At 47.0% G+C, this 17,090-nt stretch overlaps 1 protein-coding gene across 5 annotated transcripts in view; it reads right to left on the reverse strand.

Annotated features, from left to right (window-relative positions):
• Window positions 1-17,090, reverse strand: part of CRTAC1 (cartilage acidic protein 1) — a 709,809-nt gene that overhangs the window by 498,731 nt on the left and 193,988 nt on the right. For all 5 annotated transcript variants that reach the window (XM_078855610.1, XM_078855612.1, XM_078855611.1 and 2 more), the window contains exon 4: window positions 3,078-3,214. In XM_078855610.1, coding sequence (XP_078711736.1) covers window positions 3,078-3,214 — 137 coding nt within the window. The remainder of the gene's footprint in view (window positions 1-3,077; window positions 3,215-17,090) is intronic.

Below are 17,090 nucleotides of genomic sequence, written 5' to 3' on the forward strand. Positions count from 1 at the left end.
ACTGATACAGGATCCTTAATAGATACCCTGGAATTCCCCCAATGTTTGCATCTTGTACTCGTTCCCAAACAACATTTTTTCCCCAGGAAAACCTAGAAAGTTGCGAGATATAGCGACAAAATCGCCAAGTTGGCAACACTACACAGGACCACTGTGGTAATAAAATATTTTCAACTGCCAAAAAACAGCTGGCCGGCGTAGCTTAAAAAATACAAGATGAAAAACTTAAAATTTCAACTAAACATAGGCTAACGTAGCTTATGGTTATGTAAGGTCATGTGGGGACACCTTGGGGTAATGCAAGGGCCACGTAAGGACACCTCGGGTAAAATCATTCATGATCGAGAGCACGCGCACGGCGCGGGGAAAGCATTGGGGATTGGCGGAGGATTCCGAAAAGAGGAAATTGGCAGGAGAGGGAAAAGAGGGAGAGGAGAGAGTTGGAGGCAGGCGACGTTTAGTTTAGGGTATTTTGCTTTGTGACACAGATGGTCCCATTTAGCCAGTTAACCCGGCTATTTTACGCGGGAGGTTCGTTGTGCTGCGTGAGCACAGCAGCGGCAACAAAAACAACAAAGACAAAAACGTCAATGGTGCAGAGAAAGAGTACAGCAGGGTCCTTATGGAATATTGCACAACTAACAAACGAGGTATTTGAACAGTCGTAAACAAAACACATGCAAATCAAAACAGTGCAGATATAATATGAAAGCAAGAGGTGCCCGAAAAAGTTATGTACAGGTAAAAGTAAGCTCTATCCAGTATTTTAATTTAAACAGTGACATAAAACACACGCAAGTCGAAAAAGACAGTGCAAACATGCGGGAGCAAGTGACGCCAGAAAAATGTTCTGTACGGGTTAAAGTAAACTCTGTGATTTGGTTTGACTAAGGAAATAAAGAGGGGGAGTGAAGGGAGGGAACCAAGCTGTAGATGAACGACAACGAGTATTTTCCAGCAACATAGATCAGGGCTGTTAGAAGAGAACAAGGGACAGAATTTGTGGGATAGAGGATAGCGAGGAGCTTTGAGAAACCTTCCGGGAGGTTCCAGAAAGATTGAGGCTATATAAAGGGGGTTGTGACATATGCGGGACTTTTTGAGGAGGGACTGTAGAGTAATCTCCCATGAGTGGTATTCCCTTACCGAAGAAATATTTAAATTAAACTATTTTTTTTAGTTTACCAGGTAAGGCCCACTGAGCTATATCGCTCTTTTTCAAAAGCGACCTGACCACAAATGATAGAGCAATGAAGTGGCCTATAGTGTGGAAATTTATCGCAGCCAAATACTCTAAACGCGTGTTATTATAAATGTGGAGGTAAAAACCGGAGGACCTGGAGAAAAATCCACACGACCATGGAGAGAACATGCAAACTCCAAAAATACAGGCGTCAGAATCGGGATCGAATCCACGACCTCCTGTATATCGGACGAGGTAGTTAACATCTCGCCACCGTGGTGCCCACTTGCTACCGTGGTGCCCAAAGTATCATCACTCCTCAGCCATTTATAAGGTCGCGCTCATTACACACAAAGTGCTTGCCACAGATGAACCACAATACTTCTCTGATCTCATCAAGGAACATAAACCATCATGCAAACTCCGGTCATCCTAGCAGCGGCGGTTTTTTGGCTAACCATCGAACAAAGGAGGTCACCGCATTGTGCGCTTTCAGAAGCACTTCTGCGGCCGTCTGGAACGCTCTTCCTTTTGATATCAGGAACCCACTGGAACTATGCACTTCTAAATCCAGATTGAAAAATAATTTCTTTAGAACTGCTTTTTGTGTTTAGTTTGTTGTCCTTCCCCGGCACCTCTGATTAGCACGCTTGGCTACATATGATGTGAAAGAAGCTTAACATACATACACATACATAGCCTAGCTCCCTGCCTCCAATGAAAAGTGTGCAGAACAAGGGCTGCGAGTAGCATGTTGTTAGGGACACAAAGCAGCCTTGCTTAGCTATGAATTCTGCATCGCTCTGGCTCGCTCGAAACCATTCGTGAACTTGTCAGATAAGGTACTGGGAGCACGGAGCTGTTGGCTATAAATTAAGAATAACACTTAAGAACAATTTCGATTTAAAGCTTTCGTGACTGCAGGGATTCATCTTCTTGGTTCTTTCGGTAAAGTCACGTAGAAGGGAAGTAATAAAATAATTGTTTTATTATGTTTTATTTTTATTATTTTATTACTTCCCTTCTACGTGACTTTACCGAAAGAACCAAGAAGACTTAAGAACAACACTGAAACAAACACGCAAACTTGGGCGGTCAAATTTTATGCAATGCCACATTGTTTTCTGTTCAAACAACAGAAACATCTTGTAACAAAAACAATTGGAAAAAATATGCACGCAGATATAATGTGTATTATTAAAGATATATACAGTATGTTCTCCTATAACGTAGGTAGTTGCGTTCCTGAAGAACACCGCGTTATGGAAAAATTGCGTTATATTAACTAATATAATATAGGGTAAAGCACAGTCCGCAATAACACGTGAGATGCGTACGCAGGCCGAACAAAGACTGAGGCGCATGGGTAGCATCTAGAAGCATCCAGCAGCATCCCGCCTTGTGTGATACTACGCTGAGGCAGTCGTACAACCGCTTATTCCTACCTGTGTGACGTTGTTCTGTCGACTAATTCGCATTATATCCAATTCAAGTCACGAAACCAAGACGCGTTAAGTGAGAATCGACTGCGTATATATATATAAACTTCGATTTAAAGCTTTCGTGACTGCAGGGATTCATCTTCTTGGTTCTTTCGGTAAAGTCACGTAGAAGGGAAATAATGAAATAATAATAATAAAACATCATAAAATACAATTCTCACGACAGCGTCTGAAGTCATTCAGACGCTGTCTTTCCGACAGACCTGTTCTTCACCTGAGGACGGCTGCTTGCGTTGTGGCCGAAACGTCGTGAGAATTGTATTTTATTATGTTTTATTTTTATTATTTTATTATTTCCCTTCTACGTGACTTTACCGAAAGAACCAAGAAGATATATAAACTTGTTATGTTGTTACAGTGTATTCATCGATGCTTGGAAATGCGTGTAATACCCTCCTGTCGATGCAGGCAACCGAGCGGCCAGCAAAGCGGGAGGCGACGCCACGCTGCACATTCACCGGGTCGCTAAGGATGTCCTCCCAGCGCCCATTACGGAACTTGAACAGCTTATCCGAGTAAGTTGCCATTCCTGCAGGGCACAGAGCAGGGGATAATATATATGTAACATCGGTGATGCGCACATTGTTCCACACAAAAACAGCACTGTGGGCGAGATACGCGTATGGCCCTTACAGGTGAATAATTATTACATTTGGTATTTGTGCCATTCTTTACAACCACAAGCTTATCAGGAAGGAGCTCTCTTGCACGGACGGTCATAGCCCGCCAGTCGGGTGACGATGTTGTTGCTGTGTGGTAACAAATGGGGTCATTTGCAAGAGGAGTGCCGACCGAGGGGTTCAGAACGGAAGGAAGACTATGTGGAGCAAAGCCAGAGGCAGACCGATTTAGAATGTGGACATCAAAAAATGGTGAACATCAGAGAAGTGTGAAGGGATAAAAATTAATGCAGAGAATAAGGGAACTTTGGAGAGCACGAGAGGAGAAGGCACCCGATCATGAGCTGTTTGTGCGTTTAAAACAGCATTGGGTCTAAGGCAGCCAAACGCAAGCATAAAAATATAAAGTCCACCACAAAGACGACGGTGTTTTTAGCTTCACATTATATAATGAGATAAATCTCTTAAAATAAATCGGTTTGTTTGATTGCATATTTAAAATTAACTGGACCAAGCCAACAACTCACATTTACTTTATTTCAAACTAAGACATTTGCAATGTACAGTATGACGTAATTTGCATACAAATGAAGGACACTGGCCGTCAATGAAAATTGAACGACTGTACGTTGTTTCCCAGAGGCTCCATGGTTGTCCACTTTTGTTTTCAAATGAGGCCTTGTGAGCCGTTTTAATTAATATTGGTTTTAGACCAGGTGACTTGAATACGATCATGCAATGATATCACTCAAGAGCAAACACAACTTAAAAGGTCAACCACAAGGGAAACCGAGCATCGTGAATAACCAGGGCACACGTCGGGAGAGAGATAAAGGCTTTACAGATGGGGACTTGAGAAAAAACAGAATAGGGAAACTTGGCATGCAGCAGTTAGCAACGTATGCAGAACGTGGATATGATTTCGCAAAACATGGACATCACGTAAATTATAACTTTTATGAAACGCGTATGTACGGGATGCTGTAATACGTTGGTACGCAAGCACAGTGCAATAGATGCAATTCCAAGCTTTTTGTGTTGTCAATTACCCACAGCTAAATTAATATACATTTTGGTCATTGTATTGATTTTGGCTTTCTCACGATTGCTAGGGGCACACACATCTGGTCCAAGTTCTTTGGTGTTGCACAAACGTCCGTGGAAAATACATCCGAGATGTTTTTTTCTTCAATTTCAGACAATATATTTATCTTCGTATTTATTTGATTGTCTTAAAAAAAGAAAAATCATAAAATGTGACCTTCTGTTTTTAATAAAACAGATGCTTTTTCCTTGTTGTTTATTTCTCATCAGCCTGAGTCGCAACCGAGCTCTAATGACACCGCGATCCCCCAGGATTTGCATCCTGCAGTGTGAGGAATGCTGATTTAATGTCCCATGCTTGAGCTACCCTGGCACATATGGAACTGGAACAAAAGCATATTATAAATGCATATGCAGTATACTATAAATCACAATGCACATTTCAAGCAATTACCTCTATTAAAATGTATATGGTATATAACAGCAGTTTGTCACTCGAACGAGCGTGGTGGAGTGCCCCTCTAAACATTCACGGTCACGAGACTGTGGCGGGATTCCACGTTCCGATGGCGGGGAGTATTTCGTGTGTATATATTTGTTATAATGCATTGTCAGGAAAAAAGGCGACTGTCATGTTTATGAATACATTTCGAGTCCCTTGCATTAATTCCTTTGTTGGGGCTAAATACCTCCTGTGTCCAAGGAGCGAGATCTAAACTGCAAGCATGATGATGAATGTATTAGACAAGCTAGATTAGCGATGAATTACCCACTTGTGCAGGTAGGCTCATTAAGCTACAGGGGTAAATGGAATCCACACAGTTGGCTAAAATGTTGGTGACTATATTGCAAGTAATCGAACCGATCAAGCATCCATGGCAGGTTCCCGTAATATACAGTTGAAAACAAACGTTTTAACAAGTGCATAAATAACTGCCCAAGTATATCTCGTGGAGATTCTTTCTCATTATATCATTGGTAAGCATTCCCACACATCGAAAGAAATCACTACAAATCTAGTTCAGCCACGTTCCATCCATGTTCCAGCCAGTCAGGGTTGTTTCTAGGAACGGTTCTGAGCAATGCTACGGTCCTCTAATAGAGCTGCACGACATAATGCCGAAAAAGAGAAGTTGCCGAGCAGAGAGATACATGACAGACGTGGCCGCTTGTGCCCATCCTCGAGGGAAAGTGGTCCACCCTCTTTCTGGAAAGGAACCTAAATTTAACTTAACACTTGCAGAGTTTCCACGTCAGCCTCCATCACAGGCAGCGTCAAGGTACACGAGATGTCGCATAGAAGCTGTTGTTGTTGCTGCTTCATGCCAGTAGTGATGTGCCAAGAAAGTAATGGTGGGCAGTAAACCAATGCACGTTCCCCATATGTAGGCTATACCACAAAACATCAATACTTTTATGCAATCGTTTGTTTTAAAACAGCACTCTTTGCTCGAAAATATATATTATACATACTGGAAATCAAATGATTTGTAGATAATTTGAGAGAGCAAATAAACTGATCTCTCTCGGCACAGGTTGCTGTTTTAACAGACCATACATTGAGATTTTTGGTCTTACTTAATGACGAAACATTGCAAAAGTTAATAATCTCAAAAAGGTAATGTTTTTTGTATTGCTTATTTTGTGTAATACAATTAAATTCAACAACAAGGGCGTATTGTATTTTCATTTCATTCTCTTCGAGCAAACCGACGCAAAACGTTTCTACCTTCTAAAAACTCTTAATTATAATTGGCACATTGTGATCGGTCAGTCCTACAACGAGAGGCTGCGGCATTCATAGATAGGATTTGATGAGGTCAACTTACAAATCAGCGTCCACTTGGTTTCAATACGTATGCAGTATTACATTTTATGAGAGGGTTTTGTTTGGGTTAGATAACATAAATATATAAATGTGTTGTTAAACCCACCACCACCCGACACAGCCGATTAGTAAGGTTTGTCACATGAACAAAATGTGCCAATTCGTATCTAGTTCAGCACACGACTGTGTTGGAGAGTAAACCCACAATATTTACAATTGTCTCCAACACACCAGTGTGCTGAACTAGTAACGAATTGGCATGTTTTGTTTAAGTGATAAACCTTGCCAATTGGCTGCGTCGGGTGGTGGTGGGTTTAACGACACATTATATTTACGAGATCTAAACGATAAAAACCTCGATTTGGGATAATGATGGTCGCAAAACCCGACGTGTTGAACAGTAATGCATTTTGTTTAGATTTTCTTACCTGATTACAGTACCTAATACTCAAGGCCAAGGGACGCTAACACAGTGGTGTACTTGGTTATCAGTGCACTGGAGTTGTAATCCAGAGGTCGCTGATTCGATCTCCCGGCTCGACAGTTGAAAGAACGTAAGTTTATTGTTTTTAAATAAATATATAACTTTTCTTTTTTCATTCTATAACCCAGAATGGAAAGCAAATAAAAAAAAACAGCAGGTTACGTGTACCAAACTCGGAGCAATGCACCCTCAAAATTTAGTGATCGATCGGAAGCGCCCGGGCTCACTGCCCTACCGCAGTAGGGGTAACGATCGGGAGCAGTGGATTTAAGGGGGAAGGCAAGAAAATGGGGGAAGGGGTGAGGGGAGGAACAATGTAACCGCAATGTAAGTTTCTTAAATTCCACCTCCACCACCTGCCCCACCAACTCGGTCCACCCAGTTGTATAAGTGGATTCACCACAGTCAATCGGCAGGTCACGTGTGGTGGAATACTTCTGGCCTGCATGGAAGGGTAGGCCAAATGCCCTGCAGAGGGGGGCTCTCTCGAGATCCATCTCGTTAAGACCCTTCTGCCAGCCGTGGCGTGAGCGAGCAATTGCAGGGCAGCACCTTTAACTTTGAGTACTCAAGCCACAATTGTTTACATTCATTCAGAGACAAATATATATTACTAGCAGAAGTACCCGGCGTTGCCCGGGTGAAAAATATATTTCTTAATAACCTTACATATAAATACAGATACTAAGGTATTGTCAAAGCCCGGTGGGCTTTGACAATACCTTTCACCACTCACAACTCACCGTCACCACTCATCCTCACCACTCCCACTCACTACTCACCCTCACCATTGACCATCACAACTCACCACTCACCAATCTTCCTGACCAATCTCCCTCACCCTCACCACTCACCCTCACCAATCACCAATCACCACACACCCTCACCACTCACTCTCACCACTAACCCTCACCACTCACTCTCACCATTCACCCTGAGCATTCAGCCTCACCACTCACCACTCACTCTCACCATTCACCCTGACCATTCAGCCTCACCACTCACCCTCACCACTCACCCTCTCCCTCACCAGTCACGCTTACCACTCACCCTCACCACCACCACTCACGCTCACCACTCACTCTCTCCCTCTCCAATCACCCTCACCCTCACCACTCACCCTCACTACTCACTAATCACCCTCACCCTCACTACTCACTAATCACCTTCACCACTCACCCCTAACCACTCACCCTCACTACTCACCATCACCACTTACCCTCACCACTCATCCTCACCACTCACCATCACCATAAACCCTAACCACTCACCCTCACCACTAACCCTCACCACTCACCCTCACCACTAACCCTCACCACTCACCCTTACTACTCAGCACTCAACGTCACCACTCTTCGTCACCACTCACCATCACCACTCACCCTCACCACTCACCACTCACCATCACCACTCACGCTCACCACTCACCCTCACCACTCACCACTCACCCTCACCACCACCAATCACCCCTCACCACTAACCCTCACCACTCACCCTCACCACTCACAATCACCACTAACCCTGACCCCTCACCACTGACCACTCACCCTCCCCACTCACCCTTCCTACTCACCACTCAACCTCACCACTAACCCTCACCCCTGACCACTCACCCTCCCCACTCACCACTCACCCTTCCTACTCACCACTCAACCTCACCACTCACCCTCACCACCCACCACTCACCCTCACCACTCACCCTTCCTACTCACCACTCAACCTCACCACTGACCACTCACCACTCACCCTTACCCTCACAACTCACCCTTACTATTCACCACACACCCTCACCACTCACCCTCAACATCAACACTCACCCTCACCACTCACCCTCACCACTCACCCTCACCACTCATTCTCACCACACCCTCAGCACTCACCCTGCCCACTCACCCTCACCACACACCCTCACCACTTAACCTCACCACTCACCCTCACCACTCACCCTCACCATTCACCCTCAACACTCATCCTAACCCCTCTCCCTCACTACTCTCCCTCACCACTCACCGTCACCACTCACCCCTCACCATCACCACTCACCCTCACCACTCACTCTCACCATTCACCCTCACCACTCACCCTCACCACTCAACCTCACCACTCAACCTCACCCTCACTACTCACCATTCATCCTGACCAATCACCATTGACCAATCACCACTCACCACTCTCCACTAACCCTCACCACTCAACCTCACCACTCACCCTCAAAACTAACGACTCTCTCACCACTCACCACTCACCCTCACCACTCACCCTCACCACTCACGCTCACCACTCACCCATCACCACTCACAACTGCCACTCACCCTCACAACAACCACTCACCCTCACCGCTCACCACTCACCCTCACCACTAACCCTCACCATTCACCCTTACCACTCACCCTCACCACTAACCCTCACTATCACCACTCACCCTAACTACTCACCACTCAACCTCTCCACTCTTCGCCACCACTCACCCTCACCACTCACCCCTCACCACTCACCCCTCACCACTCACCCTCACCACTCACCCCTCACCATCACCACTCACCCTCACCACTCTCCCTCACCACTCACCACTCACTCTCACCATTCACCCTCACCATTCACTCTCACCACTCACCCTCACCACTCACCCTCACCACTCAACCTCACCACTCAACCTCACCCTCACTACTCACCATTCATCCTGACCAATCACCACTGACCAATCACCACTCACCACTCTCCACTAACCCTCACCACTCAACCTTACCACTCAGCACTCACCACTCACCCTCACCACTCACGCTCACCACTCACCACTCACGCATCACCACTCACAACTGCCACTCACCCTCACAACAACCACTCACCCTCACCGCTCACCACTCACCCTCACCACTCACCCTCACCACTCACCCTGACCACTCACCCTCACCACTAACCCTCACCACTCACCCTTACCACTCACCCTCACCACTAACCCTCACTATCACCACTCACCCTTACTACTCACCACTCAACCTCACCACTCACCTTCACCACTCACCCTCACCATTCACCCTCAACACTCACCCTAACCCCTCTCTCTCACCACTCTCCCTCACCACTCACCATCACCACTCACCACTCACCCTCACCACTCACCCCTCACCATCACCACTCACCCTCACCACTAACCCTCACCATCACCACTCACCCTTACTACTCACCACTCAACCTCACCACTCTTCGTCATCACTCACCCTCACCACTCACCCCTCACCACTCACCCCTCACCCTCACCACTCAACTTCACCACTCAACCTCACCCTCACTACTCACCATTCATCCTGACCAATCACCACTGACCAATCACCACTCACCACTCTCCACTAACCCTTACCACTCAACCTCACCACTCACCCTCAACACTCACCCTTAAAACTAACCACTCTCTCACCCTCACCACTCACCTCTCACCCTCACCACTCACCCTCACCACTCACGCTCACCACTCACCACTCACCCCTCACCGCTCACCTATCACCACTCACAACTGCCACTCACCCTCACCACTCACCCTCACCACTCACCCTCACAACAACCACTCACCCTCACAACAACCACTCACCCTCACCGCTCACCACTCACACTCACCCTCACCACTCACCACTCATCATCACCAATCACACCCTCACCAATCACCACTTACCCTCACTGCTCACCCTCACCACTCACCACTCACGCTCACCCTCACCCCTCACTAATCACCACTCACAACTGCCACTCACCCTCACCACTCACCACTCACCCCTCACCATCACCACTCACCCTCACCACTAACCCTCACCACTCACCACTCACTCTCACCACTCACCCTCACCACTCAACCTGACCACTCAACCTCACTACTCACCATTCATCCTGACCAATCACCATTGACCAATCACCACTCACCACTCTCCACTAACCCTCACCACTCAACCTCACCACTCACCCTCAAAACTAACGACTCTCTCACCACTCACCCTCAGCACTCAGCACTCACCACTCACCCTCACCACTCACGCTCACCACTCACCACTCACCCATCACCACTCACAACTGCCACTCACCCTCACCGCTCACCACTCACCCTCACCACTCACCCTCACCACTCACCCTGACCACTCACCCTCACCACTAACCCTCACCACTCACCCTTACCACTCACCCTCACCACTAACCCTCACTATCACCACTCACCCTTACTACTCACCACTCAACCTCACCACTCACCCTCACCACTCACCCTCACCATTCACCCTCAACACTCACCCTAACCCCTCTCTCTCACCACTCTCCCTCACCACTCACCACTCACCCTCACCACTCACCCCTCACCATCACCACTCACCCTCACCACTAACCCTGACCCCTCACCACTGACCACTCACCACTCACCCTCACCACTAACCCTCACCATCACCACTCACCCTTACTACTCACCACTCAACCTCACCACTCTTCGTCATCACTCACCCTCACCACTCACACCTCACCACTCACCCCTCACCCTCACCACTCACCCTCACCACTCACCACTCACCGTCACAACCACCACTCACCCTCACCACTCACCCTCACCACTCAACTTAACCACTCAACCTCACCCTCACTACTCACCATCCTGACCAATCACCACTGACCAATCACCACTCACCACTCTCCACTAACCCTTACCACTCAACCTCACCACTCACCCTCAACACTCACCCTAAAAACTAACCACTCTCTCACCCTCACCACTCAGCACTCACCACTCACCCTCACCACTCACGCTCACCACTCACCACTCACCACTTACCCCTCACCGCTCACCTATCACCACTCACAACTGCCACTCACCCTCACCACTCACCCTCACCACTCACCCTCACAACAACCACTCACCCTCACCGCTCACCACTCACACTCACCCTCACCATTCACCACTCATCATCACCAATCACACCCTCACCAATCACCACTTACCCTCACTGCTCACCCTCACCACTCACGCTCACCCTCACCCCTCACTAATCACCACTCACAACTGCCACTCACCCTCACCACTCACTCTCACTACTCACCACTCATCATCACCAATCACACCCTCACCAATCACCACTTACCCTCACTGCTCACCCTCACCACTCACGCTCACCCTCACCCCTCACTAATCACCACTCACAACTGCCACTCACCCTCACCACTCACTCTCACTACTCACCACTCATCCTCACCAATCACACCCTCAACAATCACCACTGACCCTCACTACTTACCACTCACCCTCCCACTCACTACTCACGACTCACCCTCACCATTCACCCTCACCACTCACCCTCACCACTCTCCCTCACCACTCTCCCTCACCACTCTCCCTCACCACTCACCCTCACCACTCACCAGTCACGCTCACCACTGACGCTCACCACTCACCCTCACTACTCACCCTGCCCACTCACCCTCACTCACCTCATCGCTCACCACTCACCCTCACCCTGACCACTCACCACTCATCCTCACCAATCACACCGTCACCAATCACCACTCACCCTCACCACTCACCCTAACCACTCACCCTCACCACCACCACTCACCCTATTCCCGTTTTAAAAAAAACTTGCTTACGTGTCGCCAAGTATGCTTAACATTTCACTAATTTAGATTTTGACATTACACATACAAAACGTCAGCTTGTACTACTGTCATGATAGCAGGTACCACCACCACAGTGATGGTGAGTGGTGAGGGTGAGTGGTGAATGGTGAGGGTGAGTGGTGAGGGTGAGTTGTGAGAGTGGTGAGGGTGAGTGGTGAAGGTGAGGGTGAGTGGTGAGTGCTGAGGGTGAGTGGAGAGGGTGAGTGGTTAAGGTGAGGGTGAGTGGTGAGGGAGAGTGGTGAGGGAGAGTGGTGGTGGTAAGGGTGAGGATGGTTGGTGATGGTGAGCGTGAGTGGTAAGGGAAAGGGGTGAATGGTGAGGGTGAGTGGTGAGGGAGAGTGGTGAGGGTGAATAGTGGTGGTGAGGGTGAGTAGTGAGTGATGAGGGTGAGTGGTGAGGGTGATTAGTGAGTGGTGAGGGTGAGTGGTGAGCGTGAGTGGTGAGGAGTGAGGAAGAGTGGTGAGGGTGAGTGGTGAGGGTGAGTGAGAGGTGAGTGGTGGTGAGTGGTGGTGGTGAGGGTGAGTGGTGAGTGATAGTAAGTGCTGAGTGGTGAGGGTGAGTGAGGGAGAGTGGTGAGGGAGAGTGGTGAGGGTGTATATATTTTTGCCTATGATGACAGCAGTACATGCTGACGTTTTGTATGTTAAATGTAAAAGCTAAATGTGTGAATGTGTGTGTGTGAGACACGCAGTTTGTTAAAAAGGGAACAGGGCGATTCTAAATGAATCTACAACCTTCGATTCCTTTTCGCGATTCAGAGAATTGATTCTTGGCGCGTTCGGTTTTACATTTTAAATTACACAGTTGTATTTTCATTGGTATGTTATGTTTTAAAGTTTTCAGAAGATTTTAAATGTATTTTGCCCCCGGGCAACGCTGGGTATATCGAGTTTATACCACAAAGTCGTCGCCTGAGACGCGTGGGGTGTCGAGGCCTAGTACCGTGCAGAGCCTCCGGCCTCGCCTAGATTGCCCACCCGGCCAAGGCTGAGTGCTGTGGCCGTCACCCCCCCCCCCCGCGCTACAATAATACTGTCTAATCGCTATTATTTTATTATCTACCGACCCTATGATAGTAATTGCACGCATTGGGGTGGGGGGGGGGAGTGAAGAGGACGTGAAACTTTGATGAATTTACCTCAGCGTCGCGTGTTAATGCGTGCGCATATTTTTAACGGGAATAAAAAATGGCGTCCACCCCGCAGCGACGGCGTTGCTGCCAACCGCCCGTTGCCAGGGGCAACCGCCTTCCCGCATGCCAGTCGGCAATACTAAATAAATAAATAAAGAGAAATCGCACTAAATCGATAATCGGTCCGATTTAAAGTTTAGAGACGAAAAATCGGGAACGCCTAAGTTTACCGCGGGGCCGGGGCGTGCCCACCTGCAAAATTTAATCTTGGCGAACCCCACGGTCCGAGAGCTACATCCCCCCGAAGCGAGCGTACGCAGACGGACAGACAGACAGACAGACAAAAAGTGACGTTTATAGGTAAGATAATGCATATTCAGAAAATAGGTGTTAAAAAGGTAATTATGTTTTTTTGTATCAAATGGGCTATATATGCCTATGCAGCCGATTCATTTATTGGTCATTGCAGATTACGTAAGCGTGCGCATTAGGTGCAAGTCACGGCACCCATTGTGAGCATTGTAGAAAAATGGAGATACCAACAGATCTGCCTGTTAATTGAACACAAACGCTGGCTGTCACGCAAAATACACCATGCCACAAAGGTGAGGACCAAAGCATTGCTCATGGGCGTCTGTCAACATTGCTGCCATTTAAGTGTGCGGAGTGTACATTCCGTTGGTGATTTGTTTCACATCCAAACAATTGCATCGCAAGTTGATGGTGTACGTCTTAATTGTGGTCTTGCAGTAAGCATAACCGGTAGGGCTGCTTGCTTTGATGTCCACGTTTATTTGACTTAAGTCCATAATTGTGATGTTTACACTTTCACACTTTTATGACTCTCTTCAGCATCACGTTTCTTTGCAAACATGAAAGATGAGGGTAAACCCTGTTCACAATGTGGCTTCATAAGCACCTTTAAGAACCATAGCTTGGGAGGTTTTTTGGTGTGAATTTAGTTTCAAAGGCATATTACTGAAACATAGTAAGCCGATATTTTCACGATTATTCCGGGGAAGTTGATTCTGAAATTGTGACGGTGCAATGAGATATATAGCTCCATCGCTGACTTAATCGCCTCCTATTATGTTTCGTTCTGTCCGTCCAGTGAGACTTTTTACATATCCGCTAGCTTTAGAAATTTCCTGCCAACCGTCAGACGATCCCCAGCAAGAGTTGTGTCATCTGGCGGCCAACATTGGTTTCACGTGTTGAGGCCGCTGTCTCTAGCTCGGGCAGGGAGTTCTCTATCCGCTCATTCACTTGGCTGAGCACAGTCCGCCTGGGAGCATATACACCGTACGGGTGATTTCACAGGAGATCCATGAAGGGCGCACTGGGGCAGCTGTGCGACCCGCTGTACAAATCTCCCTATCAAACAACCGTGTTGCTAACACCCCTGTAGCGAAGGTAATAGCGGGAACGCGTCCACAATCCAAACCGATTGTGCTTGTCCTGCGAGATGTACACCTGTACGGCCATATACCCACACTAAGAAGACCACATTCTCCGTGTTTTGTAACCGTTATTATTACTTGCCATTTCTGTATATTGTTTGTTAAGAGTGCTCATGCTTAGAAGGAGGTTGTGCCGAATATCAGCAGCACATTAATTTTCTCCGAAGCACAGCTTGGGTCCCCCATTCTGCACTCCCCTAACTACCATTTCTGAGAGATGAATGCCATTTTGAAGCGTGTAATACGTTTGACTCGTACTCCCTGGGATATTGCTCATTATTTCGACCCCTAACTGCCACAATCTGTCACTGATAGACACAGCCAACTTTAACTTTGAGATTTGTGTCCAACAGAGAGCATGACAAGCACAAAATTGACAGTGGACATCACTGATTAGAACAAAGAGTCCTGTCATTGATGCCATTTTTCTCCTGTATAAACGTTATTCTCTATGCTCAAATAAATAAATAAAAATATATAGTATCCAATTGTAAATAGCTGCCTCTCCGTTACATACAGCTAAAGTTCTATTTTAGAAATGTTTTAATTAAAACATTTATAAGTGAATACAAATCTAGAAAAGGCATTAAAAAATATTTAGATTTAACAATGTCGGGTGCAGATATGTGAGCACATTCGTTCACACCCCAGACAGGTATGAAACTCCTGGGTAATGCCCTATCGTCAATCACATAACTCACCAGCCACCATACCCAATAGACTTCTCAATACTGATGCTACTGTATCTGGTTGAGTACATATTTACAATCATTTGACATATTCTTTGGTTCTTTCGGTAAAGTCACGTAAGTGAAAAAATAATATAAAAATAAAAAAGAAAAATATGGATCTTTGCAGTCACGAAAACTTCAAATCTAGAATCATTTCACAGTTTTAGTACTTTATATCTCTACAAGAAGTGCCACGATAACTAAAAAATGTAAGCTCCTCTTAAGGCTTATGCACTGACAAATGTATCCACAAATGTTCCAAATTTCAAATAGGGTGCGGACCACGTCCGTAAACCTCTCTCACACGTACGGGATGAGATTCACATCTCTGAATTTAGACGCTTGCAATGGCCAGAGGCAATCAGCCTTATATTCCCTTCCCACGTTCGCACCGAGAGCGAGCCAATAGATTCGCATTCGGCTCGTAATTACCGACTGGCACTGCTCGCGACTCAGTCACTAAAGTGGGCGTAACCAGAGCAGTGCGAGAGAGCATGCTGATGACAGCAACACTCCTGACAAATTCACATTCCTGTCACCACTTCCCCTGCGCATGTAGAGAGCCTCACAAGCTCACAGCTGGCATTAGGCTTGCCACCTCTGAGGTACAATAATCCAAGACAACTAATGAAAGTAAGAATATGTATGTATGTTGAACTGCTTTCGTACCATACGTTGCCAACCGTGCTAATCGGAGGTGCAGGGGAAGGACAACAAACTAAACACAAAAAGCAGTTCTAAAACAAAATCGAGATTTAAAAGTGCAAAGCTCTAGTGGCTTGCAAATGTCAGAAGGAAGAGCATTCCAGACGGCCGCAGAAGCGCAAAATCTCACAATACCAGAAAGTGTAAATACATTTTCTCATCAGGCAAAAAGCGATACTTTTAATGTCCTGGAGAGAATTACAAAAACCGAAAAGAACCAAAGAAGAATTACAAATTACCATCGGCAGTAACCTCCATAAGATGATCCTCGGAAAAACAGGACAGGTGAGAACCCTGACACTAAGGGAATGACGTAAGGGCGCAGGCGGGCAGCACACATCCAGTGGGAACTACGTGTGTGCCCTACAGTCACAACCACTCCCAGGACCTGGCTCCCACTCACACTGCTGCCTGCACCCTGTGCCTCTCGTAGTGTGACGCTGCCATCACCTCCCGGTGCCGTAAAAGCGGCTCCACTGTGGCGTCAATGGCGCCTCGATTGGGGGACGCAATTGAGCATGGGCAGCACACAGCAATTCAGCCAATCATGGTTCAGTTTGGCACTGATGTCATTGCGTCGGCATCACGTGCATTGGGTCCTCCCCCCTGTTCCTAATTGGCTGGGTGGTGATTCACAGCGTGATGTTCATCTTTGCGGGACGATGCATTTTGGGATCATTAATGTACATTCTGTTTAGACAAGGAAAGTCCCATTTTCAAAAGTGACTGAATGTGGATGTCAGCCAAAGCCAGAAGCCAGT

The sequence above is a fragment of the Lampetra fluviatilis genome, chromosome 4 (genome assembly GCF_964198595.1).
Source record: "Lampetra fluviatilis chromosome 4, kcLamFluv1.1, whole genome shotgun sequence".
NCBI classification, from domain to species: domain Eukaryota; kingdom Metazoa; phylum Chordata; class Hyperoartia; order Petromyzontiformes; family Petromyzontidae; genus Lampetra; species Lampetra fluviatilis.